We start from the raw sequence: 15742 nt of genomic DNA, 5'->3' as shown, positions 1-15742 counted from the left end.
GTCCGGTTCAACGACATAGAAGCGCTGTACGGGGAGATTGGTGGAAAACGCTTGCCGAGATGATAACTCAGGTGGGGCTGGTGTATTCCATATTGGCATCGCCTGTCCACCAGAGGCTAATTGAAGACGCAAGAGCCCATCCTACGGTGTGCATGAGATTATTATCCAACGGATACAGAAAGGCAAACAATACGCACCACAAGCTGAGCCATCACGCCGGAGACGGAGCATCTAGGGATGACAACGAAGGCGGAGCGATTATGACGCTCGCATCTATACACTGGCGGGGAAGGTAAGCTTTCTACTCTTTTGATCCCCCGAGAGTCGATCGTCAACCTCAATGTCCCATCTAGCGGAGACGAGGTAGCACGCTGCACCTCTCCGTTACGTTCCCATGCGAGGATTTCGCGTAACTGAATCATAAAGCATGAGCCGGTAGGTGTAGCGGAGACATCGGAGGCTAATTCGAGGGCTGAGGCATATCTCCAGAACCAGCAATGAGGGGAATAATCATAAATCGTATGTAAAAGCTCTGGTGGCAGCCCCCTCAGCTGCGCCCATCTACACTTCTCAGCGATGTAATGTACCGTCGTAATGGCCGGGGGTCCGTTGAGTAGGAAGGTTCGTTGGGCGCCTTTCCAAGGATTCCTCCATGCTGCCATTAGCCAAAGTCTACGCAGGGTTTCCGTTTCGTCGGTAGAAATGTTCTTTTTGAGTATCTCGTAACAGTCGTAGTGGAGGATGGCGCACTCGCGAGACTCAGCGCACACATCGCAGGGTGGATAACGACACAATAACAAACCCTCAACCCATGTGACAGAATGGCCGGGCTGTGGGAAAATAAACGGTCTGGTCACCTTGTCGCAGAACGTCGAGTCTTCGTTGCCAATCACTGCCCTCTTGACGTCAGCGAGGAAAGAGACGAGAGAGGAAGAGTAATGGATCAGGGGTTCAGGATGTCGCGTACGTGCTTGCACTCTTTCATGCAGGAAGATCGTATCTAGGCAGATCCCACACTGAGGAACAAGCCGAAGATGGCGAATACAATCGCCCATAGCGTTAATATTATGGCAGAAATGAGGAGCAAGGTCTCCGAGGAGAAGGCTAACGGGCTGATGGGACGTCGCGACTTGTTCTTACTGGGGCGCTCCAGTGAGACTCCGACGAAGTCGCCCTCGGTGGTTAAGGCTCGGGTAAAAGTACAATGTACCGGTGGCGGGCGGGCGCTGATGACTAAGAGATTCGCATCGTCAGAGGTGCTTTTCAGGTGTTATTATTTTCTAATCATATCGATGGCTGAAATGCAACAATAATCTTCCCTCCCCTTCGTGTTTGATTATCACTGTGCCGCTCCGGAGCCTGTCATCTACAGTTGTTATACGAGTATATTGATCGAATAGATAGACAACCGACCTTTGCGAGATCGGTCAAACTTGCGGGGCTATTTCCCTCTCGCCACGGAGTTCATCAACTAAGATCAACAACGGCCATTGGGAAACACCTCGATATAATGATTGATGACAAAGATGAACTGCGTCGGATATCTGAACCATGTAGCACCTGTCCGTTTCGCATCGCTACTCTCGCCAGACAGGAGAATTTACGCCCGACCTCAAATTACTATCTCCTAGGTGTTGGCCATGGTTTGAATCAACTTGGGGGATAAACCCTGCCGGAAAAGGTCGATGACTACGCCGAGTTAAATGCAGTTGATTGAGGGGAAGACAGTCTCCATAGGCTGCACTCTCAGCCGATTGTTGGCATGATCACAGGTCCGCATTTCCCCCGTTGATAGTCGACGATCTGCTTGCTGGAGTGCTGTTTTGTAGAGCTCTCAGTGACTTGTCTCCCTATCGCCCTTTTGCCTCTGATGAGCCACTGGAAAGGACCTTGAAAGGAGAAAATAACAAAAGCAGTCTGCCGAGAAGTGGGATATGAGATCAGCGGCGCTCTCCCCGCATTTTTATGCATGTTGGATGTTGGATGGAATACGGGGTTGCATGAAAGGACATCCATCACGTCCCTATGCGACGCGGCAATTGGTCCCGGGCGCAGACGACGCATCTGAGAGCATTTTCGGCCCGGCCGAATGCGTAGAGATGTTCGGAACTCCACTGGCATGCCGACTTGAATAGACAATTCTCTCCGTGTGTCGTGCGAGTTCTGTCCTCAAACCTACATAGCCACCGGACTGATCCTTCCGACGTTGCCACCCATATAAGCAACAAACGAGACTCTGTTATAACTTATCAGATCTGGCCTACATATTGTAATACTCATCCCTTCCCAGCGGCTCCGCACTCGTACAACAAAAGTGCCCGATCGTGCAGTTTATGATGTTCTTTGGTCGTCCTCGGCGCAAAGCTCATGCCGGATAATATGCCTTCACACCATCTCGTGATTCCTGTCCCATTGATCCAGCATGCCCTGTTTGATTGCTTTAATCAGTACCACACCGAGGACTCTATTCTGGTCAACTATTAGTCCTCACCTTGAGATGATTCGACAGCGGAGAAACGGATAGACAAGTACCGAGTCCTTCCAGGTCATGGCATTACGACGTCTTCCTTGAATTCATGTGCCGTTGATGCCCCGCAACTTTCTTGAGAGGGGTTTCCTGCGCAAGTTGACGTTGTGATACCCCAATACAGTAACCAGTGTGCTTCTCGTGAAAATATCATGAGGGGTTCTGAGGGTCCGAGCTTGGCGATCTTGGACAACGTTTGAAGACCGGCTCGGGGAAGCCACGCCGGACAGAGCTATAAGAATCCCCTTGTCCACGGTCTGTTTCCTCTAAGGGCGCCAAATTGGATTGTACGTTTTTTTCTTTTTTCCCAATTATCGTGAATAAACAGTCAATATGTCGTCAAAATTGTACGGATCGAGCAGTATTCTGCCCGAGGAGTTCGACATCATCGTATGCGGCGGAGGAAGCTGCGGCTGCGTTGTGGCGGGGAGGTAAGTCCTAATGTGGGTGTGGACTTCATGAACGTCGTTCCTAACACACTCGTATAGACTAGCCAATCTGGATCACAACCTGAAAGTTCTTCTGATCGAGGCCGGGGAGAGCAACTTGAATAACCCATGGGTCTATCGTCCCGGTATTTACCCCCGGAACATGAAGCTCGACTCTAAAACGGCGTCATTCTATGAGTCCCGCCCATCGAAATGGCTCGCCGGCCGAAAGGCCGTGGTGCCTTGCGCCCATATCTTGGGTGGCGGCTCCTCTATCAACTTCATGATGTACACGAGGGCCAGCGCCAGTGACGTATGCCTGTCTTTCCAATTGATACCATCTTCCACATTCACCCAAGTATTCCCTTGTTATCACGCTCTACCCTTACCGCACGTTATGTGACGATGAATACGTTCCTCGAGCAGAGTACTGACATTACACTAGTATGATGATTTCCAAGCAGAGGGCTGGAAGACAGAAGATCTGCTTCCCCTGATGCAAAAACATGAGACATACCAGAGAGCATGCCAGTGCGTATTTCCTAATACCTTCCCATTAAAAGATGGAGTTTGCTTACTGACATCATCTAGCAATCGTGAGATTCACGGCTTCGAAGGCCCTATTAAAGTTTCATTCGGAAACTACACGTATCCCATCAAAGATGACTTCCTCCGTGCCGCTGAGTCCCAGGGGATCCCCATTGTCGATGATCTCCAGGATTTGACGACTGGCCACGGTGCAGAGCAATGGCTGAAGTGGATTAACAGAGACACTGGTTCGTTGTCAAGCTCATCCATGGCGATTTTACCTTGACACAAAGGTTCAAGCCGTTGCTAATCAACAGCTCTTCCTTTCAGGTCGCCGAAGTGACAGCGCTCATGCCTACATTCACGCCACTCGGGCTGTCCACAGCAATCTTTACTTGCTGTGCAACACCAAGGTAGATAAGGTGATTATTGAAAATGGCCGCGCTGTCGGGGTCAGGACGGTACCCACCAAGGCTCCTCGTAGTGGGGAGCCAAAGGCTAGAACCTTCCGTGCCCGCAAGCAAATTGTGGTGTCTGGCGGAACTCTTTCATCCCCTCTAATCCTCCAGCGATCAGGTGTTGGTGATCCAGAGAAGCTGAAGGCGGTCGGTGTCGACTGCCTCGTTGACCTTCCAGGAGTTGGGCTCAACTTCCAGGATCATTACTTGACTTTTTCGGTGTATCGAGCTAAGCCGGAGACGGAGAGCTTCGATGACTTTATTCGAGGTGATCCAGAAGTTCAGAAAAGTAAGTCTTACCCTCCGTTGAGGGAATCAACATTCTCAAGGTGTTGCCTGGAATCAACCAGAGACTAATAACGTCTTAAAAAAAAAATACAGAGGTATTTGAAGAGTGGCATGTCAACGGAACCGGGCCGCTCGCTACAAATGGAATTGAAGCCGGCGTGAAGGTTCGACCCACTGAAGAGGAGCTCAAAGAGTTCGAATCTTGGCCTACACCTCACTTCAAGGACGGTTGGAAGTCGTACTTTGAGAACAAGCCAGACAAACCCGTGATGCATTACAGCGTCATTGCAGGCTGGTTTGGTGATCATATGCTTATGTGAGCTTTAATTCGTAATGGGCTCCTTATCTGAGAATATGTGTTCCTGACGCTGCATTAGGCCGCCTGGGAAATTCTTCACCATGTTCCACTTCTTGGAGTATCCGTTCTCTCGAGGAAGCACGCACATCAAGAGTGCGGATCCATATGAAACCCCGGACTTCGACGCCGGATTCATGAACGATGAGCGAGATATGGTCCCCATGGTTTGGGGATACATCAAGTCCCGTGAGACGGCGCGACGAATGGATGCGTATGCGGGTGAAGTTCAGAATATGGTGAGTTATCTCGAAAACCGGCGACGGGAGCATTTTCCGCTTACTCTAATGGCAGCATCCCTTCTTTGACTTTGACTCTCCTGCTCGTGCTCACGACTTGGACCTGGCTACGACCAAGGCCTACGCACTTCCCGGAAACCTCTCGGCCGGCATTGACCACGGGAGCTGGTCATCCCATCTTCCTGAACCTGATAAGAAGGCGGCAGCTAATATTCTCAACTCGAACAAAGGTCATGGCCGCGATGAGCTAAAGTACAGCGAGAGTGACATCAAGGCCATTGAGGAATGGGTCAAGCGACACGTGGAGAGTACCTGGCACAGCCTGGGTACCTGTTCCATGGCGCCGCGTGATGGCAACAGCATTGTCAAGCACGGCGTCCTTGACGAGAGACTGAACGTCCACGGTGTCCAGGGACTGAAGGTCGCCGACCTCAGCATCTGCCCAGACAACGTCGGATGTAATACGTACTCTACAGCTTTGCTGATTGGAGAAAAGTGTGCAGTTCTTGTCGCCGAAGACTTGGGCTACTCGGGAGAGGCGCTTGATATGAAAGTTCCTACCTACCACGCGCCGGGCGAGGTCACGTTGCAATATCGTGTCTAGGATGCAATACATAAAGTTGTTGGAGACAGGGCATGCATGTGGTTCAGTGTGAAATTGCTTCCCGGTGGAAGGGCGAAGGTTTTAATCGGAAATTCAGAATGGCTACCCGATCTCAGGCGGAACCAAATTTTCTTTTTCTTTTTCTTAATTCATAACAGGCTCACGTTCTCAAAACTGTATCCATATGCGTTGGGTGATAAAAGATGATGCTTGTTCGTTGTGATATGACAAACACCAAGGCCGTAAATGAGTTGTGTCATGAGAGTTGTCTGCTAGAATTGGACACCCAATTGCCCATTCGTACGCGAGCACTGAGGCTTGGCCTTACAACGAGTTGCGACGCGTTTCGGTCATTCGGCATAAATATTGCACCGAATAGGCATTCGTTTGGAGAAATCTGCCCAAGGAAGCGGGGTGCAGGATGGCATTTCCAAGTCGGCAGCGAGAATCTTCAGTTCGACGACATATCAGAGCTGCTTGTGTGCGTACCCAGAATTGTACGCCGGCTTTCTGCCAAGACTTATCCTCTTCTTAGCCATGTCGGACAATGATGCTCTAGTCGTGTTGCGCGCCTACAACATTGACGGTTATCCTGCCCCGAACCGGTGCGAGATGTGCAATACTTCCCTTCCCGATATAGATTCCCGGCGCAAGCACATGGCGGAAACTTGGCACCGAGCCTGCCGAATATGTGAAGGATATGTACCGGTTGGTGGCTACTACGGGCACTGCGAGGAGAGACATGGGCAGGACAAATGGAACGACCACCAGATTGCCTATCAGGACAGCCAGGATACTTGTGTTGCGCAGTCCTGGTCAATGGCGGAGAGGCGGAAGGAGCGGGATGAGTACTTTGAGCAAGAACGGAAGAAGTGGTTGGCTGAGGTCATGAAAATGCCCTGGGACATGGAAACGGAGAAGGAAGGGAGCAGTGCAGCCGGACCAAGCGGAAAAGGGGACAAGATCCAATCACAACAGGGTGCATAAATGATTTGTTTTGGGTGCCAAGAGATGTGGGAATCGTTGAATTGCTGCCACCGTGTGCGGCATCTTCGTGTTGATGGAGAAATGAAGGAGTCCCGTTTCTCGTCACTTGGGATGAGGGGGCCACAGATGATAGATGGTCCTGGAGGAGTTCCGGTTAGTCAAAAATGGTTTTCTACCACAAATAAGCGGGTAAACAGGCCAAGATTGCTTGGTGGCTCACTAGGTTTCATTGTGCTCTGTAGTTCGGCGGTGTTGGGCAGGCAGGGCCGTTTTCGGTTCATTTTATCTGGTACAGTTTATATTGCCTAGACTAAGATTTATGCAGTTCGACGCGGGGCAACCCCCACGGCACGACCAGGGGATCAACGGGCCTAGTGATCGTCTTGAAACAGCACGGTATTTGTCAGACGACTCAGTCTGTGATGCCCGCTCCTATTTCCCTAGAGCCAACGACTCGGCGCGCGGGCTAGAACCTTACCGCATCGTTAATGACCGCGCTCATGAGTACAACAGATAAGCTGCCACCGCTCTACACCGCCCTCCCGGGCTCAAACGCGACATTGCGGGCAGGAGCATGGAGGAGAATGTTACGACGTCGCTCGTATGAACTGCGTGTCATCGGGGTAGCATGCCTTATATACATCGCCTACGTCCAATGGAGGATAATTTCGATCCCATCAAGCACGCTTAGTCCTGAGATCACTGTTCATGGACTCTCTACCAAGCGGCTCGAAGAAGATCTCGCGACCTGTGCCAAGTTGCATACCAAGCCCGCTGACCCAATCGGGTTCGGCCGCAAGAGAAACGCTCGCTATATTGATGGTCAAAAACCTACTCTCATCGTCAATGCTACAGTCTGGGTCGGTGAGCCCGTGAATGGAGCTGCGGCGGCAGCGACCGGCGAGGAATACGTATGGATCAAGGCCGATGTCTTCCTCGAGCACGGGCTCATCCAGCGAGTAGACGGTAGCATCGACTTGGCCGACTTGCCTAGCGATGTTCTGGTCTACAATGCAGCTGGCCGACCTCTCACTAGCGGCATCATCGATATGCATAGCCATGTTGGAGTGCATGCCCTGCCTACGATACATTCCAACGACGATACCAGCGAATTATCCGCCAATATCACCCCGTTTGTGCGGTCTATCGACGGCATCCAGCCAACAGATCACCAAATACAGGTAATCAAGTCAGGAGGAGTAACTACGTCGCTGGTTTTGCCAGGGTCCAGCAATAACATCGGCGGGGAGGCTTATGTGATCAAACATGCCGTTGGGCGCGCTGATGGCCGCAACGAGACGAGCATTGTCGATATGCTCGCAGATCCTGATCGTGCGTGGAGGTACATGAAGATGGCATGCGGCGAGAATGCCAAACATGTACATGGCAAGATCGGAGAACGTGGTCCGATGAGTCGCTTGGGTGAGAGCTGGGAATTTCGTCAAACCTTCGAGCATGCCACCAAATTGATGCGGCAGCAGGATGACTGGTGTGCGGCCGCGAGCCTAGGACTCGGCAATATTAAAACGCACCTCCCAGTCGAACTCAAGTGGGAGGCTCTCATAGCTGTCCTAAGGGGCCAAGTCCACGTCCACACGCACTGCTACACCATCAAAGACCTAGAGGCCTTCGTCGACCATAGTAACGAGTTTCAGTTCCCAATTCGCGCATTCCATCATGCCCATCAGGCGTATCTTGTTCCAGAGGTGGGTGAGTGACGGTGAGGCGTTTAGCACGGATGGTCCTAATACAAACTCAAATTAGGTTCTGAAACGAACATGGGGTGATGATCCGCCCGCTGCCGCACTCTTTGCAGATAACATGTGGTATAAAGCCGAAGCCCACATCGGCTCCGAGTACGCGGGGAAATATCTAAATGACCATGGGCTAGTTCCTATCTACGTCAGCGATAACCCAGTTCTCAATGCCCAACACCTCATCTTCGAGGCAGCCAAAGCCTATCGATATGGACTACCTTATCACGTTGCTATTGCATCGGTTACGAGCGCCCCTGCAGAGAGGCTGGGTCTTGGGCGACGTCTAGGTAAGGTCAAGCCCGGATTTGATGCAGACATTGTCGTGTGGGACGATGATCCGCTTAGAGTCGGGACGAACCCGGTCCAGGTTTGGGTTGATGGGACCGCCCAGTATGAAGACCCAGTGGAGCTTAACAAGCCATTCAGGGGGACACTCATCCCGAATCAAAGATTGGCAGACATCGCTGAAACTGCAGTTCCTGTAAGCGTGGATATGGTGTTTACCGGCATTTCGAAGATCTTGGCTCCAAGTCTATACGCCGGACCTGACGACAGCGAGACATTCTCAGTGGCAGTTTCCAGAGGCAAGATTACTTGTGTCGGTCGTTGTGACAAGGAAGTGGCTGCTGTTGGTGAATCCGTCGTCCACATCCAAAATGGTCATCTAACGCCTGCGTTCACGGCTTTCGGCTCTACACTGGGACTTAACGAAATCGATTCAGAGGCGGTAACCGACAACGGCGCAGACGGTACGGCCTTTAGCCGAGGTGTCGATGGCCTTGCTCTGAACACTACAAAACTACTGGTGGCCCGACGGTACGGCGTAACGCGAGCTATCTCGGCGCCCAAGTTTACCGTCGGCGGCACCCATCATGGGACTAGTGTTGGTTTTCTCACAGCCGCAACGACCGCCCTCGATAAAGGAGCCGTGTTTAACCGCGATGTTGCCCTCCACTACACCCTCGACTTGTCTGTTAAAGGAGTCGGAAACACGCCTTCGATGTCTTCTGCCGTTGGGGAATTACGTGACAAGCTGCTCCAGGCCGTTGAGTCGCGAAACAATAGTCCCCTTGTGACCCTGCGCTACTCGGAGCCGGCGTTCCTCCAGAAGGTCGTTGCCGGTAAGATGGCACTCGCTATAACGGTTCATAGCGCTGATACCATCTCTTCTCTGTTGGATGTTAAGACGTCCGTTGACGAGGCTATTTCTATCTTCGGAGGTGACGTGAAAATTCGCTTGGTCATAATTGGCGGAGCTGAAGCACACCTAGTTGCACGAAATCTTGCAGAGGCGGGAGTAGGAGTCGTTTTGGCTCCGATGCAATCGTACGCCGTTTCTTGGGATCAAAGGAGGGCCCTTCCGGGTGCTCCACTGACAAATACGACTGCCGTTGATGTCCTTGTGGATTCTGGAGTGGTAACAGCTGTTGGGCTGGAGGAGGACTGGATAGTCCGGGATCTTGGGCTTTTAGCCGGTGTTGCCTACCAAAACAGTGAAGGTAGACTGGATGAAAGGGGAGCAGTAGACTTAATCAGTCGGAATGTATACACGATGTTGGGCTTGGAAGAGCCTGGGTGGGATGACCATTTCGTCATCTACGAGGGTAGCCCATTTGAAATCGATTCCAAAATCAGAGTGGTAGGCGATGGGACCGGCCAGGTACATATCTCTTGAAGTACCAGGTATAAATTCACGTCCACTACCGAATACGTTGGTTGCCACGGCATATTTCCTGAGATTGAAAGAAAATGCTTACTGGCATGCGTCACCATTCGACAGGTGACTTTTGTATCATGAACCTGAGATCTGATATCACGTATGATAGTGCTGGACAGAAAAGTACCCTTCAGGAGCGAATCTTGACTGTGTTCAAATCTGGCCTATGTAAGGTAACGACTGTGTGAACCAGCGCCCGTCCACATCCCTAGCTAGGATCCCTTTTCAGGATCAAAAATCAGAGTTACTGTACCCTTTTTGTTCCCTTAGGCAGCGGCCATGACAGGGTTGGAAGCTTCCTTGACTGGCTCCGCTGCAACCGGCACGACCTCGTCCTCATCCATTCCACCAAATAGCATAGACTTGGGAGCCAAAGCCTGAGCCTCAGGCGTGGCCTTGAAAGCCATGAACTTCTCGTCGTGCCACTGGCCGGCCGAGATGTATCTGCCCTCGCTGTCGGTGAACATGGTGTCGTTCTCGGCCCTGAGGAAGTACGCGATCGAATATCGGTGCTCGGTTGGGTCATACGGAACAACTCTGTGAATGCACGCCTTCATCGTGTGTCCGCTGGCGAACCTGAGCGAGTCGCCGACGTTAACGACGACGCTGCCCTCCTTGGGAGGGACGAAACCGAACTGGCGAGTGCCAGGGGGGCGGATCTGAAGACCCCACTGCTCGGCAAAGAGAAGGGTCAAAGAGCTGATGTCGGTGTGCTTCTGGTGGCCAATGTTCTTGTCGTGTTCGGGATTGGAGGGGATATAATGCATCATGGCAAGGGTGGTGGTGGAAGGACGGTCGTTTCGGTGCCTGTTCTCGAAACGGTCCTCACCCGAAAGGCCGAGACCGGTGGACAAGGCAGATAGGACGGCTTTTGAAACAATGTTGCAGCTGGCAATGGTATTCTCCAAGGTCTTGAGGTCTGCACTGTCCTTGAGGACATCCGGGACATGCGGCTTCGCCTTTTGGATCTCGTCTCGAGATACCTGCAGAACAACTGCTTGTAAGAATAGGCCGCCTACCGGCTACCGAAGTCAAGCGTTTATTTTTTGTTGCGGCTCACCTTGACCATCTCGTAACCGTCCCTTGTGCCCTTCAGGACGCCGTTGCGGGAGCCAATTGGCTCAAAGCTACTGGTGTCAGGGTGTCCAATGCTCAACTTGGTTGGTGACGGGGCCATTTTTAGTGCTTACCCGAGATGCGGAGAAACGAGACCGAACTGATTTTTAGCCTCAAGAGGCTGGTCGAAGAATCGATACATGACGTCAAGAGTTGACTGAGAGTCCTCGAGAGCTCTCTTTCCGTCGATGCCCTGCAGGTCAAGATAGAAATATCCTTCGTCCTGGCAGCATCGAACAAGTCTCTGGAGCTCGTCCGGCTCTTGGGACAGGAGCTTCCCAAAGTCGATCGTTTCCATGTCGTACACGGGGACTTGCTGCCCGGCCCACTCAACAGTCTTGAGGATCTTTGCCGCCATGGTCTCTTAGTGTCTACTGGGAGGTTGATTATGGTAATTTTACCGTGATTCACTTCAACGATTTTTCGAATCAACAAGGATTTTCGAGTCGACTGAAGGCTATTTTCCACGTCTCGCTCTCCTGCGGTCTGCTGGTCACAATTATATACTTTAGTGGTTCGGTTCAGTGTGTGTTCCAGACACGTCTGGCCTCCGATTACGGGGAATGTCAATTCAGTTCCTCTTCCTACTTTACCTTTCCCCGCATGATGTGCTTCACCATCTCCGCTTCTTGGCCTGTTTATCCTGATAATTGGGCCCAAGGAGGAGGGCCATCACATTTCGGTATCATTACTTCTAAGTAGCTCACCCTGAGAACCGGTAGCGGTTGTAGATATGGGCCGAGATGGGGGGATGCAGATGCACCATCACGGCTTGACTCGATATGTCAGCTTTTCTCTCTGCCGGCAGATTGATTTCTAGATGCCTTGAAGGCTCCTGTTGTATATGGTGAGGGGTCGTTCCGATAAGTTCTTGGTTCTACCAGTCTATCATCTTGACGCGGCAGATATGAGCAGGTTTTCAAACCTCGGTGTCCAACGAGCTGGAGGCCACACCATTACGTATCCGATATGATATGTATGTTTCATTCGTCATTCGTCCTTGGCATCTGCCATCTTGTTAGTAATGTGATTGATGTTGTGGCTCAGACAAGACCAAGGCCGAGGAGACGAGGAATCGATAGCATATATTGCAGATGCTAATGCGTGATATAGTGCTATGGGCACGACTCCACGAGTGACCGACGACATCGCTTGAGCGTAGAGCCGTGACAGATGCGGTTCAATATCCACCCTTGATGCATGCACCTGGTTGCAGTTACGCTATGGCCAAGATCGGTGATCACCCCCGCAATTCATTCGCTCGTTTGGGGTCTAGCTTCCTGCATGGACTAACTGCCGAAGAGTTTAAATGTATTCCTTAAGTCTGCTCCCGTTAGATCCGAGTTCTTCGACGAAACAGGGGAGAACAATGAGAATAAACTGAAGCTGTAGCTGTAACTGTAACTGTCGCTACGACGACATACTACCGAAGTGCCCAAGATTCGTGTTAACCGTTTCTCTTCTCCTTCCTCTGTTTCCACCCCCCTTACAATGTTGTGGATGAGCACCCATCTTAGACATGGGATGATTTTCATGGGTCGAAAGCATTTATTACCGATAAGTGAAGCCGAGTGGAACTACCGAGAACGTCTCAGGGATGAAAAATGCAAGAAAAACCTTGTCCCGTGATCTCTACGCACCCATGCCGTACTCACAGGTTCGCGCGATTGTTCCACCGAGAAACTGCGTCTGCATGTTGATCGTTCCTATTTTAGGGGCCTTTTGCAACGGCACTCGTGCTCCGGATTTCGCACGCAGTTAAACCACCCCCACGGCGCGCGAGTAAAGTAAGTGCGGGGGTTTTGCAGGCGGGGTTTCGATTCAATTCAGGCTGCAGGAGCTTCGGACGGGTTGAGTGCAGATTTAAGCAAAGCTGAGCGACTCTGTGCCTCCGATCCGCGGGGAAGAACATCACCTGGACTTGAACATCTGAATGAGAAAAGGGTATTTTGTGCTGTCGTGGCTGATGCATATCATTAGGAATAACCCAACTGTCAAAGTCAACGCAAAGTCACCATGGCCACCTCAGCTGTAGCGACGGAAGTCCAACAAGACCGCGGAGTAGGCTTGGCACTGAAAGATGGACCTATCCAGAACCATGTTGCCACGTCGCTCAACTACTACAACGATCCAGGAGACGGCTCCTCACCAGAGCCGGTCTACGTAAAGACGTAAGACATGAGTCCTTAACTAATCCCAGAAAACGTCTCCATAGTTGCACTTGTATCCACTAACAATCGTTTCTTCTCAACGAAAGAACTACAGTCACAAATAAGAGAGCCACGGTTGCCGTTCCGGTCATCGTGACGGACATCACAGGCCAAGAGGAGGACTTCACCTTGGATAGCCACGGATTTCAGCTCGTCCGTCATGAAGTCAAGGCTAGGTGCCAAAAAGATGGATACAAGGATGAGGCTCAAATAGAAGCTGAATACTACCCGGAGATGGAACAGCTCCTAAAAGACGTGTAAGTTTTTTTTCACCGCATCACTACCACCAAATGGGGATAGGGCCCCCTTTCTAACTTTAGCAGTACTGGTGCCTCGCGTGTGTTCATCTTTGACCACAAGACTCGGCATGGACCGACAAACTGGCATAGTCTCGGGGCCGGGAACCAGGCCCTTCGCGGTCCCATTCTTCGTGCGCACGTGGATCAATCCTATGCTGGCGCCGAATTGGATTTAAAATGGCATCTGCCTGATGAGGCAGATGAGCTCCTCCAGCGCCGATGGCAAATCATAAATGTAGGTAGTTTGCTCTTCAGGCTACCGTTCGAGTTTCTCTCAAGACGTGTTAACAAGTTTTTGGCACCATCATTGGGGGCCATTCCCACCACATAGGCATGGAGACCCATCAAGACCATATACAAAGATCCATTCGCAGTGGCCGATTCAAATACCGTCGCAGAAGAAGACCTAGTCGCCGCAAGAATCATATACGAAGACCACGAGCGGGAAACCTGGACCGTGAAGCCCTCGCCAGCACACAGATGGTATTTTAAATATGCACAGCAGCCAGACGAGGTTCTACTCATCAAATGCTATGATTCGCTGCATGGAGTCGCCCGTCGAGCGGCACACTCGGCCTTCCAGAACCCGCAACATGTCGACGGCGCGTGGAGAGAGAGCATTGAGATAAGGACAATGGTCTTTTACGACGATGGGAGGGTTTGAATAGTGAAGGGAGGTGGATAAAGAGAGGACTTTTAATGGGTATCTTAAATCTAGAGCAAGGAACACCAGCCATAAATCACCAACTGAGCGTAAAACTGTCTTCGATAGCTATTTTTTCGTTTCTCACGTTTTCTGTCTGTCCTCTCTCTCTCTCTCTCCCGCTACTCTAAGCGCAACGGTAACGCTAATCACGCAGCAGCCGGTAGGTTGGTTCATCTTCGTCACGACACGCCTATTCAGTATACGCCACTCCTTGTCTTCATTTTTTTTTTTTTTAAAAAAAAAAAGCTACTACACTAACAGGCATAACTTCTCTGGCGGCAGTGTTAGCAAAGCTTAGCCATTGGAGGGCGAGTTGCAGCAACTGCTCGAGCCACCTGAACAGGGCATCGTGAATAGAGCTGGAAGAAGGACGTTAAACCTTGGCTTGTTTTACTCTTCTCTTTCAACCTGGTGCAACAAGAGATATGTACAAGAGAATACATCGTCGGCATGGCCGCTTTCAGTTTACCATCCGATAAATCTAGCCTCTTGATGCCAGTCGGCGGGCTGTAAGCGCTCGTTGGAAAACATCAATAACGAAGTCTACGTTGCATCTATCTATTGCATAGCCTTCAGACAACCCCATAATAGTCAAATTTGCCGGGCGGTGGGTCAGCAGTTTTCTTCCTCCATTGAGGCCAATTGCCAGACGAGGATTCTTGTCGTGCAGGACGGCTTTTCTTGTGATTTGATGGAGATGGACCAGCCCAAGCAAGAGCTTAGAAATATCATTTCAGTCTTGAGCGGGCATTATTACAGCCATGAACAGAAAATTATTTTCGAGCACTGTTTTAAAGCCCGGATACGCCGAGCTGATTAAAGAAGTCAAATCCTAGAAACTCTTCGAAAGACATATCCGGATCCGCCATAATGCCAATTGAAGGGGCCTCTCTATGTGGACTCGGGTGTTTGGTGCCGATTTCTGCCGAATCAGGACCCTTACAACTGGATACACCAACAAGGGTTCTTGAGTTGCTCGTTTCTTTAGAGATGCTCCCAGGCTGGTCGAGAAGTTCTGCCAAGCCCTTTTGAATAAGGACACGCTCGAAGAGATACAGCGTCCGTTCGACTGTGGGAAGGTCGCGGACTTCTCTCATAAACATGATGCTCCGCCGTATAAAAGCATGAGTCATGAATGTATTTACGTGAGAATCGTGTTCTTCCACACTTGACTCAAGCCGAATGGCAAGGACGGTAAAAAGGCAGCCAGCACTGAAAAACGTTAGTTAGTGATGGGGACTAGAGTATTCAGAGAGGGCGTAGTCATACAAAGTGAGGGGAAGCATTTTCACCATTCCGTCCGTTATTGCCCTTCCGACAAGCGTATCCAGCTCGAACATGGAAGTCTGGAGACGTTGGGCCAACCATGCAGTTGAGATTCTTTCTTCATCCCGTGATTTCTTCAACACAGCACGGTAAAGTATACACTCGAACCGACAGCTCGTGGCGGCAAGGATCATAGGGAGGATATTATCACGTACATCATCTGGGTACTGCTGGATCCGCATTATGTCGGGGAGAGA

The 15742-nt window shown here is 51.0% G+C and overlaps 4 protein-coding genes and 1 pseudogene across 4 annotated transcripts; 4 read left to right on the top strand and 1 right to left on the bottom strand.

Moving 5' to 3' along the window:
• Window positions 1-2860: 2860 nt before the first annotated feature.
• Window positions 2861-5427, top strand: SAPIO_CDS2494 (Alcohol oxidase; the record flags this gene model as incomplete). The annotated part of the gene is made up of 8 exons (XM_016785492.1): window positions 2861-2958; window positions 3016-3268; window positions 3401-3486; window positions 3547-3731; window positions 3814-4230; window positions 4323-4545; window positions 4607-4823; window positions 4879-5427. 8 exons carry the CDS (start codon window positions 2861-2863, stop codon window positions 5425-5427), a joined length of 2028 nt encoding a protein of 675 aa, XP_016644868.1.
• Window positions 5428-5964: 537 nt separating this feature from the next.
• Window positions 5965-6414, top strand: SAPIO_CDS2493 (annotated as a pseudogene; the record flags this gene model as incomplete).
• Window positions 6415-6914: 500 nt separating this feature from the next.
• SAPIO_CDS2492 (Carbohydrate esterase family 9 protein) lies at window positions 6915-9846 on the top strand (the record flags this gene model as incomplete). The annotated part of the gene is made up of 2 exons (XM_016785491.1): window positions 6915-8120; window positions 8179-9846. 2 exons carry the CDS (start codon window positions 6915-6917, stop codon window positions 9844-9846), a joined length of 2874 nt encoding a protein of 957 aa, XP_016644867.1.
• Window positions 9847-10154: 308 nt separating this feature from the next.
• Window positions 10155-11362, bottom strand: SAPIO_CDS2491 (putative 2og-fe oxygenase superfamily protein; the record flags this gene model as incomplete). The annotated part of the gene is made up of 3 exons (XM_016785490.1): window positions 10155-10871; window positions 10949-11015; window positions 11079-11362. 3 exons carry the CDS (start codon window positions 11360-11362, stop codon window positions 10155-10157), a joined length of 1068 nt encoding a protein of 355 aa, XP_016644866.1.
• Window positions 11363-13020: 1658 nt separating this feature from the next.
• Window positions 13021-14177, top strand: SAPIO_CDS2490 (uncharacterized protein; the record flags this gene model as incomplete). The annotated part of the gene is made up of 4 exons (XM_016785489.1): window positions 13021-13175; window positions 13262-13471; window positions 13538-13748; window positions 13845-14177. 4 exons carry the CDS (start codon window positions 13021-13023, stop codon window positions 14175-14177), a joined length of 909 nt encoding a protein of 302 aa, XP_016644865.1.
• Between the last annotated feature and the right edge of the window lie 1565 nt (window positions 14178-15742).

The sequence above is a fragment of the Scedosporium apiospermum genome (assembly GCF_000732125.1).
Source record: "Scedosporium apiospermum strain IHEM 14462 chromosome Unknown SEQ_SAPIO_0086, whole genome shotgun sequence".
In the NCBI taxonomy this organism is placed as follows: domain Eukaryota; kingdom Fungi; phylum Ascomycota; class Sordariomycetes; order Microascales; family Microascaceae; genus Scedosporium; species Scedosporium apiospermum.
Note: the sequence above shows the minus strand (reverse complement) of the source record. Positions and strands in the feature narration are given on the sequence as shown.